At 34.3% G+C, this 21,378-nt stretch overlaps 1 protein-coding gene across 8 annotated transcripts in view; it reads left to right on the top strand.

Annotated features, from left to right (window-relative positions):
* LOC145284844 (natural resistance-associated macrophage protein 2-like) overlaps positions 1-21,378 on the top strand; it is a 131,039-nt gene that overhangs the window by 51,323 nt on the left and 58,338 nt on the right. For all 8 annotated transcript variants that reach the window (XM_080133828.1, XM_080133831.1, XM_080133824.1 and 5 more), the window contains 4 exons: positions 5,483-5,608; positions 12,839-12,917; positions 16,782-16,929; positions 18,071-18,209. In XM_080133828.1, the coding sequence (XP_079989954.1) occupies positions 5,483-5,608; positions 12,839-12,917; positions 16,782-16,929; positions 18,071-18,209 (492 nt within the window). The remainder of the gene's footprint in view (positions 1-5,482; positions 5,609-12,838; positions 12,918-16,781; positions 16,930-18,070; positions 18,210-21,378) is intronic.

The following is a 21,378-nucleotide window of genomic DNA, read 5'->3' as shown; positions in this document are numbered from 1 at the left end:
AATGACTACTCATTATATTTTTCTGGAATTTTGCATCAAGTTACAATTAGGCAAGGGAGGAACTATAACATTCTCAGATTTTTGATAAAAATTTTGATTACGTCCCCAGGAGGTTAAAAGGGGGGGTCAAAATGGACAAAAATAATACTTTTCAGGACATAGAATTTTTTCTGACCATTAGATTTTGCTGAAAATTACCCAAAAGCAAGACCATATAGATATACATCTGAAAACATAATATTTGGTAATGAGAAAATTCTGGAGCCGTCCTCAGGGGTTCAAAAATGTTTTTTTTAGTCCAAAATCACACAAAAATAACATTTTTGGGACATAGAATCTTTTTTGATCATTAGATTTTGCTGAAAAGCCAAAAGCAGGACCACATGATATGCAGCTAAAAACGTAATATTTGACTCTGGGAAAATTCTGGTTGTGTCCAAAAAATAGCACTTTTCGGGACATAAAATATTTTGGGACCATTAGATTTTGCTGAAAATTACCCAAAAGCAAGATCACATGGATATTTATCTGGAAATGTAATATTTGACCCTGAAAGAATTCTGGTTTCATCCCCAAAGGGTACAAAGGGGTAAAAAAAAAAGTTTGGATTTTTGAAAATCCAAACAAAAAATTCTGGTTTATTTGTTTCTCTCTCTCAGATAAAATTTTTAGGTGAAATTGAGTGTTATGTTTTTTTTAAATATTGTTCCTATTTACTTGCTTTCCCATGCGGGCAGAGTTAGACACAAAGTCGGTTATTAATGTGGGGAAAATCTAGCTTTTCAAAAAAGGAGCACTCTGGATAGGAATGAAAATAAAAATTACCTAGGTCTAAAAGGATATTAATTTCTATGTTGAATTTGAGAAATATTTTTTTTTTTTTTTTTTTTTTTTTTTGCACTTATGTATTATATGGACAGCATCATTGTTAGGGGCGATAACTCAATTTCTTTTTTTATTTTTTATTCCTTTCTCCATGTTAAAAACCAACCTTTTGTCTAACTCTGCCCTTGGGGAACATTGGATTTTTTTCAAACAATTTAATGGAAACTGAACAAAAGAAAATAAAATTTTAATAAAAATTAAAACAACATTGGATTTTATTTTAAAACAATTTTAAAACATATTTTTTAATTTAAGCATCATTGGATTTTTTTTTTTTTTTTTTCAAACAATTTGACGGAAAGAAGTCGCAAGAAGAGAAAAATAGATTTTTAATAAAAAATTGTCTGAATTAAAGTAAAACTATAACAAAATATAGTTTTAATTATTGTCACTGTTGAGTTGAAAAGTTGTGCCTGCTATCAGTCTTTCAAAGAAGCCCAACAAAACAAAATGGCCTGGCCCGTGTAATGTGTAAGTGCCTCACTGTTAAATTAGGTTGAAAAGTTGCGTCCCCTATTGGTTGTTCAATGAAACCCAACAAAACAAAATGGGCCCGCCCGTATAATGAATAAGTGCCTTATATTTTGATACAATAAATGTTTTTACAATTTTATTTTGATAAAATAAATGTTATTTGGTGTTTTTGAATTTAACATCCCGTGCTATTTGTTAAATAAATAACCTTCTTAGTGACACACAATATGGTTTCCGTTCTGCTAGATCTACAGCAGATGTGCTTACAGTTATATCTCATAGGATTAGTGAATCTCTCGACGGAGGCAACCTTTGTAGGGCAATTGCTTTTGACATATCAAAAGCCTTTGATAGGGTATGGCATGAAGGTTTCCTTCACAAGATCTCCAGCTATTGTATAGCTGGAAATGTCTTCTCAATTATCAAATCATTTCTCTCTGATAGGTTCATAAGAGTAGTAGTTGATGGGCAAAAATCAGAAGCTCACAGTATTAATGCTGGAGTCCCCCAGGGTTCCATCTTGGGCCCAACTCTCTTCCTGATTTACATTAATGATCTTCCAAATCACATCCTTACATCATTCGTTGACATTTATGCTGACGACACTACCATGGTAGCACATCTAAGACCATAAACAACCAAGTTCTCTCCGATTCTCTCTCCTCTTGAGTACATGGTACAATGGGGAAAGGACTGGCTTGTTACTTTTAATGCATCTAAAACCAAGCTTGTATCTTTTACATCATCAACGCTCTGATCTCCATCTGGCATCAATTGAAATGAATAGCTCTTGTCTTGGGGAGGCCTCATGTTTTGACAAGCTTCTGGGCTTAACCTTTACTCTTGATCCGAAATGGAACACGTACATCAAATCTGTTGCCAAAGCCGCTGGAAAAATGGTGGGATCCTTCTATCGATCCAGTAGATATCTCACTGCTGATGCAATTTTCTATCTATATAAGAGCCAAGTTCATCCAAGGATGGAGTACTGTTGCCACATCTGGGCAGGAGCTGCTAGAAAGGACTTATCCTGCCTTGATAGGGTTCAAAATAGACTTTGTAACCTTAGAGGAGATGTCCTTTTCTCTTCCCTGCAACCTCTATCTCACAGAAGAGATGTAGCAAGTTTGTCTTTGCTTTATCGTTATTTTCATGGCAAATGCTCGGCTGAGCTCCAATCTATGGTCCTCTCTCGCCAAACTTTAACAAGAAACTCTCGTCTAGCTGAAAACATTATCAATAATTCCCCCCCACTCTTTATCTGTGCCTAAACCTAAATGTAGATTCCATGAGCAAAGCTTCTTTCTTAAAACTGCACGCCTGTGGAACTGTCTTCCGTTTTCCTGCTTTTTAGCCGACTACAATATGCTTGTCTTCAAGTCTAATGCAAACAATAAAAATAAAAAATAAGTTAACAAATTTACTGAATTTCCATTACTAACAATTACTATATTGTCCAATTGACTACTGTACACGCTTTAACCTTTATGCTTGAGTGGCCCCTGGGCCTTGCTAAATGGTGATGCCTATGTAAAAAAAAAAGTTAAATTCAAGTTTCACAATATCATTTTTATAAAAATGTTAAAGTAAAATAATTTTTTTTTTTTAAGAAATGCCAAAATCATTATGCTCTAAAGAATTTATGTGACTGAAATGACTGAAATAGGAATCAACGCAGCAATCCAGCAAATTATTCATTTTTTTTTTTTTTCATTTAATAACAAAAATTATCAGCATTACTCAGTTTTCTTAAGTTTTCAAATTTATTTCTTTTTCATTTAAACAAATGATGCATTCTGGTTAAATAAATTGTTTTAAAAATTTTTTGGATGAGGATTGGTATTAATTTTGATTGTTTAGACTATCGCTCTCATCTAGGTAGTTGTTCTCACAATAAAATCTTTTCCGACTCTGAGATTTTGCTGAAAATTACCCAAAAGCAAGACCATATGAATATACATCTGGAAATGTAATATTTTACCCTGAGAAAATTGTGGGGCTTGAGCCCCGGGGTCTTTTAAGGGTAAAAAAACATCCCTTTTGGGGCTCATTTTTATTTTTCTCTAAAATCTCATACTTGTGTCTAAATCGGGATTTTGAATGGTACCGAATTCAAATTAATGCACCGTTTATCATAAAACGGTGTTATTTGCTGTTTTACCCTGATGTTTCACATTAGACCAGAAGTTTAAACGAGGAAAATAGCCAAAATCAGTCGGGGGTACCATATAGATTTTGGCTTGTTCATTGTCTAAACAAGAGATACATAGCCCCAAAAGATTAATTAGTCCATAGAATTTGATGCATATGAAATTGAAGGTTTTACGTCAGAGTATTTTTCTCCTAAAATGATGTCTTCACAGAAGCACAGTGCTATTTTTCCACCCAAGACATATATAAAAAAAAATGAGGATGATCACTCTTTAATAAAAGCAGGTTTTTTTTTTGGTTTCTTTTAATGGTTGGGAGCATTTGAGGCACCCGGAATCATATGCCACTTAAAAAAAAAAAAAAAAAAAATGTCAAAAAATGGGTTTCACAACTTTGTAACCCATGTATCACAGGAATTAATATTTGTTTGGGGCTTGTTTTAAAATGAAGTGTAACATCTAAGCTATCACATCATGTCGTCGGGTTCATTTCAACAATGATGATATTTGTGACATGATGATTATTGTGTTATTGCCTGTAAAAATAGTAATAAAGTTTAATAAAGTTAAAAAGAACAAGATAAACCAAGTTTTACTGCATTTACATTACTTAGTCATTCGATGCTGATGTTGGTGTTGACATAATCTATGAATGTATTGCGATTATCCATATCGGCGTCATTAGATTCTTCACTGACAGTCACAGTTAGTGATGTCAGGTTTTGTTTCATGTCTTGATGAAGAGCTTTTTGTTCATCTAGAACATCACAGAGATAAAAGGCATGTACAGAGGGTACAAAGGTGAGCATTCACGTCTTTTTTTTTTTTTTTTTAGCCAGTGTCCTATGTATAGGAGTATCAATATTTCACTTTCTAAATAAAATACTTTTGTCCTTTCAATTTGTATATTCTAGCTTATTTTTAGTCATTACACTAAATTTCAATAGTAAAAAACATAAGATACCCTAAGATTTTGTGGGTTAGATGGAACTAGCAGGGATACCCGGCGTTGCCCGGGTGTTTGTATGTGTGTGTGTGTGTGTTGGGGGGGGTAGATCAAAAACAAAAACCCTGGTGTTTGGAGGTGTAAAACAAAAAAGTTTTGGTAAGAAGGTAGGCTCGAACCTGAAGCGTTGATACGAAGGTGGAAAAGAAAAGAAAAAAACGTAACATCTAACCCGCTCGTCCATGAGGGGAGAGGAAGTGAAAACTGTTAATTTAAGGCTCATAAAATTGACAGGTGCGCAAATTTAATGATAATGAGATCAAACATATTTGGCAATTAAGTTTTGCTGCAAGGCAGTTTTTTTTTCCCCCCAACTTTGGCTGTTTGTTTACCCAAGATAAAAAATGAGGGTGTCCATTTGAAAAGCAATTGTCTGATATGACGGTTTTTGCCGCATCAATCAAAGCCAATTTGCTTTGTGGACGTTCCTGCCACAAATGCCAGGAAATTGATGGTGCGGATTCAGTTTCGCCTTTTTATACTAAAAAATGAAATGGAGACGCGGTGATCAAAAATAATCTCGAAAATAGCGCATAAAAGTCGGACAAATTAAAGATAGGCGCAACCTCCATTCGTAACTCGTAGATATTATGATTTAGGCAGTATATATAAAGGTTTAAGGAGTGACCCGACTGAGCAGCACGTCCCCCCCCCCAGGCCTTTGCCGGACATACAGTGCGCACACACACATACACACACATTTTGCCTTTTATATATATATAGATAGATGAATTGTGAATTTTATGGCTCTAATGACGGTGGGGAACTCTGTATTTATTTTAATTTAGGGTATGTTTTTATCTTTAATTTTTTTTTTTTTTTTTTTACTGGCAATTTTTACCTACTCAGGCTCCTAAAAGTACTAAACATTTTTTGATTCTTTTTTCAATTATCATGTATTTTCAGAAACAAATTTGCAATTGCCACATAATTTATATCTAATTGTTCTTTTTTCTTATATTTTCAGCCTCGATGTTTCAGTTGCAGAAAACTATGGTCTTTCACAGGACCCGGATTTTTGATGAGCATTGCTTATCTAGATCCTGGCAATATTGAATCGGATCTCCAGACTGGTGCCATTGCAAAATATAAGGTAGCTTAAAAATAAATATTACTTAAAAAAAACAAAAACACGAAAAATTAAGTATTTAAAATTTTGTAAATAAGACAGTGGTAATTTAATTTTACAAAGAAAGTTTCTCAAAGACTAGTATTATAATACAGGATGACCCCCCCCAAAAAACAGGCCCCAACTCTAATTTGGCCCCGTTTCTTAGTGTTTTGTCCGAATGGAATGAAACTTTGGTCATAACTAATTTATTATATTCAAAACATCACATCAAAACACTAGGGTCTTTGGTCTTTTTTTCTCCGTTCTACAGAATATGTTCTAGATGGCCTCCATTTAGCTTTTGTTTTTTTTGGGTCACCCTGCATACTCACAGATGCAATAAAATTTAAACAAATAATTAAAACAATAACATTTACAGCCTCAAATTTCCCACTTTTCTAGCGACCATCCTGTAGTTCATCTATTTCTCTCATTTTGCCATCATTCAATGGTTGCTAGTGTCACAGGTTTTGGCTCCCTCAGATCATCTCTATCCTCTATCCCATAGGTTTTCATAGGTGCCTTGTGTAAAAGATAGATGACATCTTAGTATACTGTTTTTTTTTTTTTGTTTTGTTTTGTTTTGGTTTTATGAAAATCGCTCCAGAAAAGGCATGGAGCTGCTTGATGTAAGGAGCTAAAAAAAAAAAAATAATACTTCAAGATCAAAAATAATTTCAAACTAGAAAACAGCAATTCTTCTCTTTGTCAGAAACATCACTCATATAATGTGAAGATTAAATGACAAAATATGGGAAGCGAGAGTTATACGGCTGCCAAAAGTAAATACAAGGTTCATTGTTTCATACACTGTGGTTAACTTCTATAACACTGTAGTCTGAGTTGGGATCTCAGCAGAAAAAAAAAATTAAAATGATGTCACTGTATCCTGGGTAATATCAGTTAGGTATAAGTTATAGATAAATTTTCTTGAAAAGGATTACATAATGGATGATTTCAATTGTAAACTTGATCAATTACACAACAGATCATCTAGAGAACTTCTCCCCCCTTCACTTTTTTTTTATCATAAACAACTTGATAAAACTCAATAAAAATTTTAAAAGAAGGCTTATCTGACAAGAACAAGAAGAAGAAACTCAAATTTATTTTATTTTTATGCAAAATCTCTCAAAGATTACACTTATTAAATATTATTGATGGGACAATTCTAATATTTTTCCCAATTCTGATACAATTGTTGCATAGGGTATTATTAGAACGTATATTCTGTATTGTTTTTGTTGTTGTTGTTGTTTGTATTAGAAAGTCTTAGTGAGAGATTAGAGTCTTAGTGTGATGTTCAGAGGTTGTCTTAGGTGAGTTCATGTGTTGAGAGTTCATATGTTTTAAGATGTTCATGTTGTAAGAGATGGAGACATTGGTGAGATATAGACACAGAGTACATATAAAGAGAGAGAGAGACTTCTGTATATATATAATAGACAGTGTACATGTTACTACACAAAGTTCATTTTAATATTTGTGAATATCTTGATAGATAGACCGAGAGATAGTGCGTTTGACATTTACATTTTGACAGTTGTGCATATAATATAAGCACGTTACCTTTCTCGTTGTAATGATGAACACAGAAGACGCAGATACAAAACCACATGATGATATGTTTAGTTCTTCTTCGACCGGTCGGACATGATTTTGTATTTCAGGGATTCAAAGTTGTTACATGGTTATCTCTAAACCCCCCTCGCTTCCAGAGCGATGTCTGAACCTCTCTGCGCCTCTGATCTGACTGATCTAACTCTCTCTAACTAACTTCGAACTCTTTCCTATATTGAGAACTCGTCATGTCATCGCATGATTAAACATGCTCATAAAGCACGTTGGATGACATGCGTTACGTTGCCAAACTTGACATGACCCCGAGTTCAGTAACCTATTTTTCAAATAACATTTTTACAAAATATATTTACAATTTCAATTGATGATTAAATTCCTTATTTTAATTTCCATTTTTATAACAGAAACAAATTTCATTATTACATTCCTTTCCAATATACAGATATGTAAGCTAAACAATTTCAATTCCTTATTTCAATAACATTCTGTATTTATTTTAACTTATGATTGGAATTTTTAGTTCTAAATCTAGCTTTGCAAGTTTGAATCCTTGATTATTCTATTTCATATTTACATTTAACTAATTCCCTATTTTTTTTACTTACATGAAAAGGGAGACAGCCCTTTTATCATGTAACACAATTACAGATTCTGATTTCCATTATAAAATCACCTAAAAAGCTAAAATCTTGTTTGAAAGTGGGGTGGAGGGCATAATGGAGGCTTCTTATCTACTTTTAAATCTAGATATGGTTTCTTTTTTAATTTGACAAACCTAAATGGTTTCCCTTTATATATTAAATCCAAGATTTTGATAAACTCTTGAGTTTTCATCTGTATTTTTAACTTGTGCCATTTTTCTCTTTATGAATTCATGCTATTTTTCTGGTGCCATTTTTACCCAAGTTTGTTATTATAATCAATAAATCTTCATTTTGTTGATAGTTTGACTTAATATTAATATAAATATAAATCTTCATTTTGTTGATAGTTCATGAGTTTATAAAAATCATTGCATGTAGGTTGACTTAATATTAATCTACAAGGAACGGCCTAGGAGGATAACTTGATTAGAATGTCTTTGTCCCAATCTTTATGGTGACTAAAGCCATAATTCCGATTTATTAGTTTTAGTTTAGGGTGAGGCGGCCAAGAGGCTTTTTGTAACTTTGCTCGGTCAACGTTATGCTTAATTATCAGGGCTCTACAGATAAACTTATCTTTAGTTGACCTTTGACAACTAAATATTTTTGTTTACTAGCCAAATAGAAAAATTATTAGCCAAACCCACATGATTTTTAGAATATGACATCTTCGTTCTGTGACGAGTATGTACATCATAAAGATTTTTCTGTGTTTTTTTTAATGTGTTATTCTAAATATTCAACAAATTTTATGTTGATACCTGAAGGTATAAACATTCTGATTTCTTCAGATGTTTTTTTAAACAGCCTTCGTTAAAAGAAGAAAAAAAAGAGTATATTGTTCTATTAAACTTTTATTGTTTAAATAATTTAACTTTATTCGTTAAAAAAAAAAAAAAAAAAAGTTGAAAAGATATTCATTCAGTTGTGAGCTTTGGAAGATTATCGGTGAAAGAAATACAATCGCCAAAAAATAAGCGTTTCATTATTTCTAGTCGCCACTTTGAAAAATCACTCACAAATGCGACTGTTTCACTCGACATGTAGAGCCCTGATTATTCTAATGCCCAGCGTGTCAGATTGTGAAGATTTTTATTTCTTTATAAGCACTGGTGACTTCCTTTTCAATTCACTCTTAAGTAATATTTACATAAGGGGTGAAGTGTCTTTGTCATCCCTTTCCATATTCTTATCATTGTCACTTAATTTACTTTTCCAATCAACATTGCCAATGGAAGCTAGTTTATTTTTATCACCCTCCTCGTCATCATCACCATAACCATCCTTGTCAACGTTGTCTAGTTTATTTTTGTTATTCTCATCATGATAACTATCATTGGAGTTGGCATCATCATCACCACGATCATCATCTTCATTGTTTGTTTTACTTTTCTAACGATCATCACCATCACTGCGATTGTCATCATTGTCCTCATCATCCCCATCATCTTTTTGTTAGTTAGTTAGCTATTGGAAAACAACATTTGCATTTGTCATCAGTATTATGAAGCTTGTCCTTATCACCTAAGTTATTTTTATGACCGTCATCGTCACCATCGTCTAACTTATCTTCACCAGCATTATCCTCATCGTTATCATGACTATTCTCATAGTCGTCACCAACATTATTTATCTTCATCATTGCAGCTTATCTTAGTTTTATTGTCATCATCTATGTAATTATTATCGTCATTGTTATCATTATCACCGCTCAACGTTTTCTTAAATAAGGTATTATGTGACTTCTTATTGCTCTGAAAATACTGGGCATATTTTTTCTTAGCAGGAGTAGCAATAGTGATAGTAGCAGAAGTAGTGACAGTAGTAGTAGTACTAGCAGTATCAATGGTAGTATTAGTAGTCGACTCTCTGTTGATCTCCCTTATTATTCAGACAGGTTGTTTGTCCAATATTTCCGGTCAAGAACTTGTTATCATAACACTTGTCCATATAAGTACGACAGAAAAATTGTGTATATTATTCAATTAATTGGGATGCTTAATGAGATGAGTATTATTTATTCATTTATTGATTACGGATTATTATCCATATCTTTTTAGTTGTTTCACAACATTTCGGCCAACTATTCCTTTGGCCTTCGTCAGGTGGTTACCGCAATGGGATAGGAACTTAGAGGCTTAGTTGGCCAAAACGTGGTGAGACGACAACAACTATAGAATGCAGTAATTGCTGAGGATGCTGTTAGGAGATTCGGAGTTCCTATCCCGTCGCAGTTACCACCTGACGAAGGCCAGAGGAATAGTTGGCCGAAACGTTGTGAAACAACAACTAAAAAGATGAGGATAATAGTCCGCAATCAATAAATGAATAAAAAAATTGTGACCTTCTTTCAGCGTCATCAATATTGTTTTCATTCTCAAAATTTTGTATGTCATCCTCAGATTCAGTAAAAGAATTTTTGCCATTGTCGATTTTAACTTTCAAGCTACTGTTGTTGTATTTGATTGCCTGAATCTCGTCGTCCTCAATAACAGATTTCTTGTTGCTATCAACTTTAACTCTTAAACTGTACCCATTGTACATTGTTGTCTACTTAGGGGTTACCTAGCATGATGGGAATGCGGTGGGATTCTCCCTCCATATTCTTTCTATTTCTTTGTAATTAATGGATATGCTTATTTTTTCTAATCCACACACTATTATAGGGTCAGAAGAGAGCTGGTGGGGTGAAGAACTGTCATAGCTACTCATAATCTCATTTATAGCCATTTCATATTGCTTCGATATACTGTCTAGCTCCTCCACACTAGTTGCTAATTTCGTTTTTGCCCTCATCATATTTATTTGAAAATATATTTCAGTGGTTCATTTCAATCATTTTTTTCCCCCTACAGGCTATGTTTGCGGTTCATTCAAAAATTTCCAATTTCAGTTCATTCTCTTCATTTCTTTTTCTTTCTGGGCATTTTGTCGCTCCCATCTAGTTTGACAAATCTTACCAATCAAACATCATTTGATGAAAACAGTCTTTCAGACAATGCGTTCTCTTATCGACTTATTATTTTTACAAGTCATATTTTCTCTTTGCCATTTTGATAATCTCTTCTCTCCACTTTTTTTTCCTCTCTGCTGTTAACAAGTTTGGTTTTTCATCATGGTCCGCATAATCATAAGGTTCAAACTTCCATTACTGTTGCCATCCACACATTACAAATGTATGTCCTTTTTTTTTCTTCCTCCTTTTTCTCTCTTCTTCCTTTTCCTCCGAATTTTGCTTGACTCTTTTTTTTTTCTTTGTCCATTTTTGGTGGTAAGCATCCATCCCAAGACCAAAAGGGTCAAGCAGTGCATCAATACTCTGCAACCTTGTCAAATAACTGACTCATCCTTACGAGGTGGAAGGAATGTTGAGACCTGTTTAGCATTTTCTTTGACTCTCTCCTCCTCTTTCTTTTTCTCTACGCCCTCTCTTCCCTCATTACAGATTCGCCCTCTCTTTCTCTGTAAGTTCTCTTACCACAGTGATAATTAGAACAAAGAAAGCAAGATATATCTTCCATCAGCAAAAAAAATGAAATTTAAAATGTGCTGTCTTTCTAAAACACATAATCTAATGCTGCGATTATGTGACACAATGTAGTTATAAGATCCAAATGTACTGAAATTTTAATAGGCTGAAGGCGCTGTTTTGCATGAAAAATAAATATTTGAATCTTGGACTGTAACTATACTGTTATTCTTATATATATATATATATAAGGGATGCCCTTTTCTCTTACATGCAACCTCTTTCCCACAAAAGAGACGTTGCGAGCCTGTCTCTGCTTTATCGTTATTTTCATGGCAAGTGCTCATCTTAGCTCCAATTTATGCCCCCCCCCCGGTCTGACTTTCACAAAAAATACGAATCTAATTGAAACCACTATCAATTATTTCCCCCACTTTTTATTTGTGCCTAAACCTAAATATAGATTCAATAAACATTCTTCCTTGGAACTACACGCCTGTGAAACTCTGTTCTGTTTTCTTGCTTTCCAACTGACTACAAATACTCGTTTTCAAGTCCAGCATGAACAAGTTCTTGATGAGCTGTCTCCTTAAGTAATCCAATTCATCAAATTTCTACTATTAATGATTGCTACGATATTTTCCCATTGACAACTGTATACTCATTAATTTTTATCCTCGAATGGTCACCAAGTCTTGATAAGTGGTAACTCCTTTATAAATGTAGTAAGTATACTAAAAATAAAAAAATTTATATTTGCTTAACGTAATTTGGATTTATGATAACATCAAAGTGCATATGACAAATATCCTGTACACACACATACATACTCACTAACCACCTAATGTCTGGATGCCAAATCCTATTGGCAGATGGTATTTACACTGTCCACCACAACAAAGTATGTAAATATCTACATTGGAAGATGCAGCTTGACAGATCGTCGAACATCTGCAAACATAAACCATCATCGATAACATCAAGCGGAAAGATGACAGTGTTATATGACAAACATACGGGTGAGCAGATACATAAGACAAGGCTATCAAGCCAGACATTGTCATATGGAACAAGCCCAAAATGCTTATTGATGTCACCATTCCAAATGACTGGCCTTGATAGACCCAAACGGGCAAAAGATAAAGAAGATCAGGACCTCAAGAATGATTTAAAGATGGCATGGCTTCTGAAATAAACATTATACCAATTGTAATTGGAGTAACTGGCCTAATAAAAATCTTAGGAAATACTTGGAAACAATCCTTGGAAGATCTAGCTGGCACGAAATACAGATAGCAGCCATAAAGGGAACAACATCAATTCTTTAAAGAGCCCTCGGATATGAATTCAAATCGTACTGATATTGAATGTTAGCTCCAGGAGGGAGCTTCTAGATCTCTAAAATATACTAAAGTAAAATAGATAAAAAGATAAATACATCTTTTCATATTCCGAAATGATTTTTCTCCATGAAAGGCAAGTATCTCAAACAGAATATGTACCTTCTTTTCACTGCAGATATTATGGGTCCTCTTCTGGTCGACAGTGATGGGGCTTCTTCTTCAATTGCTGGCTGCCCGCTTAGGGAGTGTGACAGGTAAATATAATTTCAACTCGTTGCATGTATTTCCTAATTAACTTTGTCCCATCTGATTTGGATTCTTGAGACTACTGTTCTCATCTTGAGTGTTATTTTCATAACGTTTTGGCCGATGTAACCTCCAACCTTATCCGGTTGTATCTTATCAAACTCTAGAATTTTTGTTAAACTCAGGAATCTGTACGGAATTATGAACAGAACACTGTATTTGATCCATGGAGGTAGCATGCTCTTGTTGGGTAGAAGTTATAAGTAATTCGCAATTGTATTTTGAGTGTTGCCAGTACTGAGGATCGAACCTTCAACCTCCAGAAGAGTGTAACTTAAAACTGAGTCTCACCAAGTACTTTATTCACTATGCCACGAGCTTTTAAAGAAGGTTGGAGGTTACATTGACCGAAACATTGTGAAAATAACATTCAAGATAAGTATAACATTATCCGGGAACCAACGCGTTGTATACCTCAGTCACAAAGTAGACAAAGAATAGAAAAGAACTTTTTCTTTGTAACAACATTTATTTCCTCATTGTTATGGCCCATGGCACAGTGGATAAAGACCTTGAATCTGTACAGTTCCAGGTGAACATTGTCTAAAGATAGCGGTTTCAATCCTACTCAAAGCTGGCCAGAGGATTAGTTTGCCAAAACATGGCGAGATGACAACAACTATGGAAGGCAGTAATTACTGAAGATCCAGTTAAGAGATTCAGCATTCCTATCCCATCACAATTGACTAGCTGACGAAGGCCAGAGGAATAGTTGGCCGAAATGTTGTGAAGCAACAACTGTAAAGATGAGAATAATAGTCTGCAAATAAAAGAACACTAATTTGTATTGTTCAATGAAAGAGATAGTCAACTCCAAATCCAGTATAGACGTTTTTTTTTAATTTACACCTTTCTTTAATCTAATAAAACTGTTATTAAGTTATCGACAATCTGTTTGTCAACTCATTGAATCCTTTCTTTCCAGCTTATATTAAATAACGGTTTACATCAGAGAAGGGGAGAAAAATGGTTACCTGTGAGCAATTGTGGTTGTTTGCAAAATACATCACATATATTGGTCCTATCATCCACCCAAACTCCTCATATTCAAGAACTGCCAAAATCAGACCTTGTACAGAGTATTGTCATCATATTTGAGCTGGTGAATCTCTATCCTATTCGAAGGTTCTTGATAAAATGCAGAAACGTTTCTGTGATTTGATTGGCCTCCCCACTCTTTCTTATTTATTGAAACCTCTCTCTTACAGAAGTGATGTTGCTAATCTCAGTCTTTCTATAGATACTATTGTAACATGTGTTCTTCAAACTTGTCTATGAATTTCCCACTTCCTTTGTGCCAGCTCGTTTGACTTGTTAGTCTAATGGTTTTCATCAATTCACCGTATCTGATACCTCATTGTAATACAGCTTCCTATTTCAGAAGCTTTGTCCCAAGAACTGCAAACTTGTAGAACTTTCTTTCTGCTGACTACTTTTTCCCCCTACCTATATTGTTGGTTTATTTTAAGACTAAGATCAAGAAGTATCTTATGTCTTTGTGATAACCATCTTTTGTTTTTGTTATCTTCTTAAATCAAGTGGCTTCATGCTTTGTCTAGGGTGATTTCTGTTTAAAAATGGAAGGTGGGGGGCTGCCAGATCTATTAATCTACAGATAAGTTGAATAATGCAAAAGTAGTGAAGGGGGAAAAAGTTACAGCTTAACTCTACAAAATGAAAACATTTTTAATTTTCTCTAAAGCAGTTGATGGTTTTGATTGCATTGAAGTATTTTAGGGTCTGACCCTTTGTACCTTTTTAAAAAGGGAGTTCCTTGCATTTGGTTTAGTGTGCATTTTACATGCAAACATGTGTTTGATAGTTTTTTTTTTTGTTTTGTTTTTTTTTTAATCTATATCTGGCTAGATCTCCAATTATTCCTCTTTCTCTGAAATACATTCTTACCCCCCCCTCTTATGTATGATTCATTGAACAACAGTTTGTTTCTCTTGCAATCCATCTTTTCCATTTTTCCATTCATGTTTGAATGTTCTGTTCGAGTGTAAAATGAAATTCGCCATAGTCACAAACGTTTTCGACTTCCATGAGTTATCTTTAGGCAAGTGATTAATTAAAAATTATGTTTAGTGAATTTATTGAAATTGTTTAAAATCACTTAAGCATACCCTCTCCCTCATATTGAGCCTGATTGATGGTTGGTTTGTTTATGTGAGTGAGTAGGACTTCTATGATGGAGTGGCATATGTTACAATTTGAGATCTCATTCCTCTGTGAACTGCTATCTTAAAACTCATCCATTCTTTCAATGTGGCCATACCATCAAAATCTACACCCATTCTACACCTATACCATCACAATCTACACCCATTCTATACCTATGCCATCAAAATCTACACCCATTCTATACCTATGCCATCAAAATCTACACCCATTCTACACCTATGCTATCAAAATCTACACCCATTCTACACCTATGCTATCAAAATCTACACCCATTCTACACCTATACCATCAAAATCTACACCCATTCTACACCTATACCATCAAAATATACACCCATTCTACACCTATGCCATCAAAATCTACACCCATTCTACACCTATGCCATCAAAATCTACACCCATTCTACACCTACGCCATCAAAATCTACACCCATTCTACACCTATGCCATCACAATCTACACCCATTCTATACCTATGCCATCAAAATCTACACCCATTCTACACCTACGCCATCAAAATCTACACCCATTCTACACCTACGCCATCAAAATCTACACCCATTCTACACCTATGCCATCAAAATCTACACCCATTCTACACCTATGCCATCAAAATCTACACCCATTCTACACCTACGCCATCAAAATCTACACCCATTCTACACCTACGCCATCAAAATCTACACCCATTCTACACCTACGCCATCAAAATCTACACCCATTCTACACCTATGCCATCACAATCTACACCCATTCTATACCTATGCCATCAAAATCTACACCCATTCTACACCTACGCCATCAAAATCTACACCCATTCTACACCTATGCGATCAAAATCTACACCCATTCTACACCTATGCCATCAAAATCTACACCCATTCTACACCTATGCCATCAAAATCTACACCCATTCTACACCTATGCCATCAAAATCTACACCCATTCTACACCTATGCCATCAAAATCTACACCCATTCTACACCTATGCCATCAAAATCTACACCCATAACATGTTTTTGAATTTTTGAGATGAGGATTGATAATTAGTATTATTTGGACTACAGTTCTCATTTTAAGTGTTATTTTCATAATGTTTCAGTCCATGTAACATCTGCCCTTTGGGTGTATCTGGTCGAATTCGAGAATCTTTCTGTCAAATTCTGGTTCTGTTCTTAAGTTCAACAAAAATTATTGTGAAAATAACACCCAAGATGAGAACCGTTGTTTGAATAATTCAAATAATATATATCTCCCTATACTGTCTAGATTTAATCTTCCCTTGAGGTCACCAAAACTATGCCTGACTTTAAGACTTGCATTACACATCCATTATATCCTTCTCATATCATTCCTCTCCATGCAACGCATGTCCTCAACCTTCACTAACTAGGTTTCACTTCTATACATCATCACACTATGTACACATGCCTGATAGATTCTTGTCTTTTTTGATAATGGTAATGCTCTGCTGGTTAGTAATGGTAGAAGTTCTTTGAACTTCATCCAACAGTAATTCTTGCAATCGCACTAGCTCCTGCTCCACCCTGTGTTCCAATGATATCAGAAAGGTAATGATAAACTTCAATAGCTTCACCTGTTTAAATTATTTTTATTGGTTCCTTACAGGATTGAATCTTGCCCAAGTATGCTACAGAGAATATCCAAAGGGTCCTCGTCTCCTGCTTTGGTTTATGATGGAATTGGCTATCATTGGTAGTGATATTCAAGAAGTCATTGGTTCGGCAATTGCTATTAATTTGCTTTCAAATGAAAAGTAAGTCTTCTGCCTTTTTTTGATATTTATCCTGGGTGTTCAGCGTTGCCCGGAGGTGTGTGTTGAGCCAAAAAAAAAAAAAAAGTGGTAGTAGGTAGGCAGGCTCTAACCCGTACCGCGAAGGAGGAAAAGAACATAAAAAAAAAAGGTGACGTCTTTGCTGTTGCATCCATTGCCAAACCGGAAGTGGTGAAGGTTTAAATTAAGGCTAGTCAATCAAAAAGAGGGGATTACTTTCGAAAATATCAGCAAAAAAAAAGCGACCCTCTCCTTGTAGAAAAGTGCCCAGTTGAGGGTGAAGGAATTAATGTTTTTAGCCAATTTTTCCATATTTGTTATCCGAAGGGTTAAGCTTCAAAACGATACCAATCTTGTGAAAATCTGTCGCCTCTGTCGAAAATTTTAGGCATACATTTAAACAGACAGGTGAGATTTATATTATAGATGATAACAGTGAACATATGTGTGTCTGGTGGATTTAACGGTATGAAAAAGAAGGAAAAAAAGTGAAAAGAACAAAGAGTAAAACAGAAGGAAGGAATAGAAAAAGAAATGTTCTTGTAGAAAGTTGGAGATTACATTAGCCAAAACATTGTGTCAATAACATCCAAGACGAGAACTGCATTCCAAATAATACAAACATTCTTTTTTTTTTTTTTTATCTGTTTTTTAGTTTATCCAAGTAGGTCTAAGATGCATTTTATGTTGAAGTTTCTCGTAAACATATATATGTGATATAAGTATTTGAGAAATGAAATAAAAAGAAAACATTTGATACATAAGACTGCAATGTACTAAGTTGTTTATTAATCTATATGGTTCATATATATTATAATGAACTTTTTAAACGCAGTTGATCTATATAAAAAAATGATCTAAAGATATAAATTCAACTCGATTTGGCATTAAATGAACTGAAAATGATGATATGCTGAAAAAGTAAAAGTTTAACGAACGATGTTTTGTTAAAGAATTTTTTTTTTTTTTTTTTCCAAAGAATAATGTTTTTAAAAATTGTTATTTTTATTTTTTTCAAAGAATTTGTCTTGATTCAGCATTCATTTACTAATTGATATTCTGAAAAAAAAAAAAAAATATATATATATTATTGCTTTCTTTTTTCTTTTTTTTCCGCTCCAAGAATTCCAATCTGGGCTGGTGTGTTGATCACAGGCATTGACACCTTTACGTTCCTATTTCTTGAAAGTGCCGGTCTTCGTAAACTCGAGGCTTTATTTGGTGCCCTCATCACCACGATGGGAATCTCCTTCTCATATATGGTAGGTATAACTATTTTAAAAACTTGGCACTTCTTTACAATAACTCAACTTGAAAAAAAGCACCTTATCTTTTAATAATCCAATATTTTTCGTAAGTGCTCAAATAATCAAATCACTTAGATTATTAATCCATCTTAATAACAAGCATGGCTCATAAGACATTTTAAGCCTATCTCTGCTCTGTCATTATTTTCATGGCAGGTGCTTGACTAAGCTTCACTCTATATCACCTCCACCCCTCCTGTTAAACATTTACAGCAAACACTCGCCTAGCTTCAACCCCTGTCAGCAATTTCCCTTACTTTCTATCTGAACCTAGAACTAAACAAAAATTTCATAAGCAAAATTTTTATCCTGGAACTGTTTGTCTCTGGAACACAATACCACCGAACTGCTTTCCAGCTGACTATAACATAGTTTTCAAGTCCAACATAAACACGTTCTTGCTGAGCTATCCTCTTAAATAATTAATTTCTACTCAATTTCCACCATCAATCATCATCAATGTGGTCTCATCTGACACTTGTTAACTCTTATCCTTGAGTGGCTCTCATGCCTTGATAAGCAGTGATTCTGGAGTACAAAAAAGAAAATAAATGAAAAAAAATACAATTGTATATGGCTACACTTTGAAGAGTATTGGTGATCAAGATTTTGCTGATTCTCTCTCTTCTAATTTGGAGCATTTAGTGCAATTGAGAAAAAATTGTTATCTTTTAACACTTCTAACACCTTAAAACTTCTACATTTTTACTGTTAATGTCCGCATCCTAGTTTTGTTCCAGATAAAATGAATGGCTCTCTCCTTTGAGAAGTCCCTTGTTTTTTTTTTTTTTTTATAAGATCTTAGGATCGACTTTCACTTTAAATCTAAAGCAGAATACTTCTATCTAATCTGTTGCTTAATTCGCTGGATGAATGGTTGGATTGTGCTACCAATCTAAAAAGTATCTTTGATTCATGATGTAATCCCCTACTTATATAAGAGCTTGTTACATCCTAACATAGAATACTACATGTAGAAAGTTGCTGCTCAAAATCCCCTTTCTTGTCTTGACAGAGTTAAAACTTCACAATCTAGTGAGGGAGGATTCCTTTTATCTTATGGGTGCTTTCTGACAGAATAAATTTTGTTTGTCTTTTATTTTTGTTTTTCTCTACTCTGTCGTTATTTTTATGAAAAATGCTTCATTGAGCTTCAATCACTGGTTCCACCATGTAAGACATTTGCAGCAAGAACTCATCCATCACCACTTCAACATAATTTTCTCTCTCCTCTGTGCACCTAACATCAAATGAAATTTCCATGAACATAGTTTCTTACCAAGAACTTTATATTTGTGAAAGATTCTATCTTAAGATTACTTCCCTGAGGACTATCACATTATCTTCAAATCATATACAACATAATTGCATTGATACATCAGTTCTCATTGAATCACCAAAGTTAAGCAATGTTGAGCTTGGTCAGTACCAGATAGGTGACTATTTGAGAATGCCAGTTACTGTATATGGGAGGATGTTGACACTTTCCTACAAGAATTGTAAAAACCTAATATTATCATCTCCCATGATGGGGATATACAGGCGACTAGGGACCACTTGTAAATTTAATATTCCTATGAAACTTCCTCCTTCAGAGGAAGCCAGTTCAATTTGCCTAGGGCGAGTACTGCTTTGGTTATCTTTAAATCTATCGTCAATAAACATTTCTCTTAAACCGTTCTCATAAGTCATCAAATTCCATTTTTTCAATCCTTTCGTAATATTCTCCATCATGTCAATTTATTCAGCTTCTTAACACTTATCCTTTGACTGACTTTTAGCCTATTGACTCATTAGTTATATAAAAAAAATAATAATTAGTCATAATTTATTGCAACTAACATTTTGGTACTTGTGTAGATTGGTCTTTTTTTTTCTTCTTTTTTTTTAAACCAACATTATCTCCTTATGTGTGATGTCAAAATTAGTATAAATTCCAAAAATTACGAAAAATGATCCAGTAGAAAAATAATTACAAGTAAAAATAGAATTTATTGAATTATAGAGTTTTTATTGTATGTTTAAATGTGGAAGATTTCTGTGGCCAATGTAGTATGACAAACAAGGGAGATAATCCTTGACTTAAATTGACAAATTATGGGTCCACCATTTTTTTTTTTTTTTTTCACGAACAAATTTCAGAACATAATTGTGGCTGATTTTTTTTGTTTTGTTAAAAATAAATGTAGCACATCTTTTATATGATCATTTTTCATAATTTTTTAAATCTATTCTAATTTTATCATGACATTAAGTACGTAATGTTTTCACCTGAAATGTGTTGGTTTAAAAGATCCCCTATCTTTACATCATTAACGCTCTGATTCCCATCTGGCATCAATTGAAATGGATGGCTCTCATCTAGGAGAAGCCCCATGTTTTGACAAGCTTCTGGGTTTGTCCTTTACTCCTGATCTGAAATGGAACACTTACATCAAGTCTGTTGCTAAGGTCGCTGGAAAGATGGTGGGATCCTTCTACCGCTCCAGAAGATATCTCACTACTAATGCAATTCTCTATCTATATAAAAGCCAAGTATGTCCAAGGATGGAATACTGCTGCCATATCTGGGAAGGAGCTGCTAAAAACAGCCTATCCTGCCTTGACAGAGTACAAAATAGACTTTGTGGCTTAGTGAGGGATGCCCTATTCTCTACCCTGCAACCTCTCTCCCACAGAATAGACGTTGCGAGCCTATCCTTGTTTTATCGTTATTTCCATGGCAGGTGCTCGTCTGAACTCCAATCTCTGGCCCCCCCCTCGCCAATCTTTCACGAAAAACACCCGTCTAGCTGAATCCACTGTGAAAAATTTCCCCCACTCTTTATCTGTGCCTAAATCAAAACGTAGATTCCATGAACAAAGCTTCTTTCTTAGAACTACACGCCTGTGGAACTCTTTTCCGTCTGCCTGCTTCCCACCTGACTACAACCTGGATGTCTTCAAGTCCAACGTTAACAAATTCCTAATGAACCTCCCCCTTAAGTAAACACTTCATCAAATCTCCACACTAACGTACTGTACTTGCAATAACCCTTATCCCTGAGTGGCTTCCATAAGTGACTTGATAAGTGGTGACCACCGTGTAAAAAAAAAAAAAAAAAAAAAAAAAAAATGAAAACAA

Source organism: Euprymna scolopes, chromosome 9, assembly GCF_053919585.1.
Source record: "Euprymna scolopes isolate OS-2025 chromosome 9, ASM5391958v1, whole genome shotgun sequence".
In the NCBI taxonomy this organism is placed as follows: domain Eukaryota; kingdom Metazoa; phylum Mollusca; class Cephalopoda; order Sepiida; family Sepiolidae; genus Euprymna; species Euprymna scolopes.
Note: the sequence above shows the minus strand (reverse complement) of the source record. Positions and strands in the feature narration are given on the sequence as shown.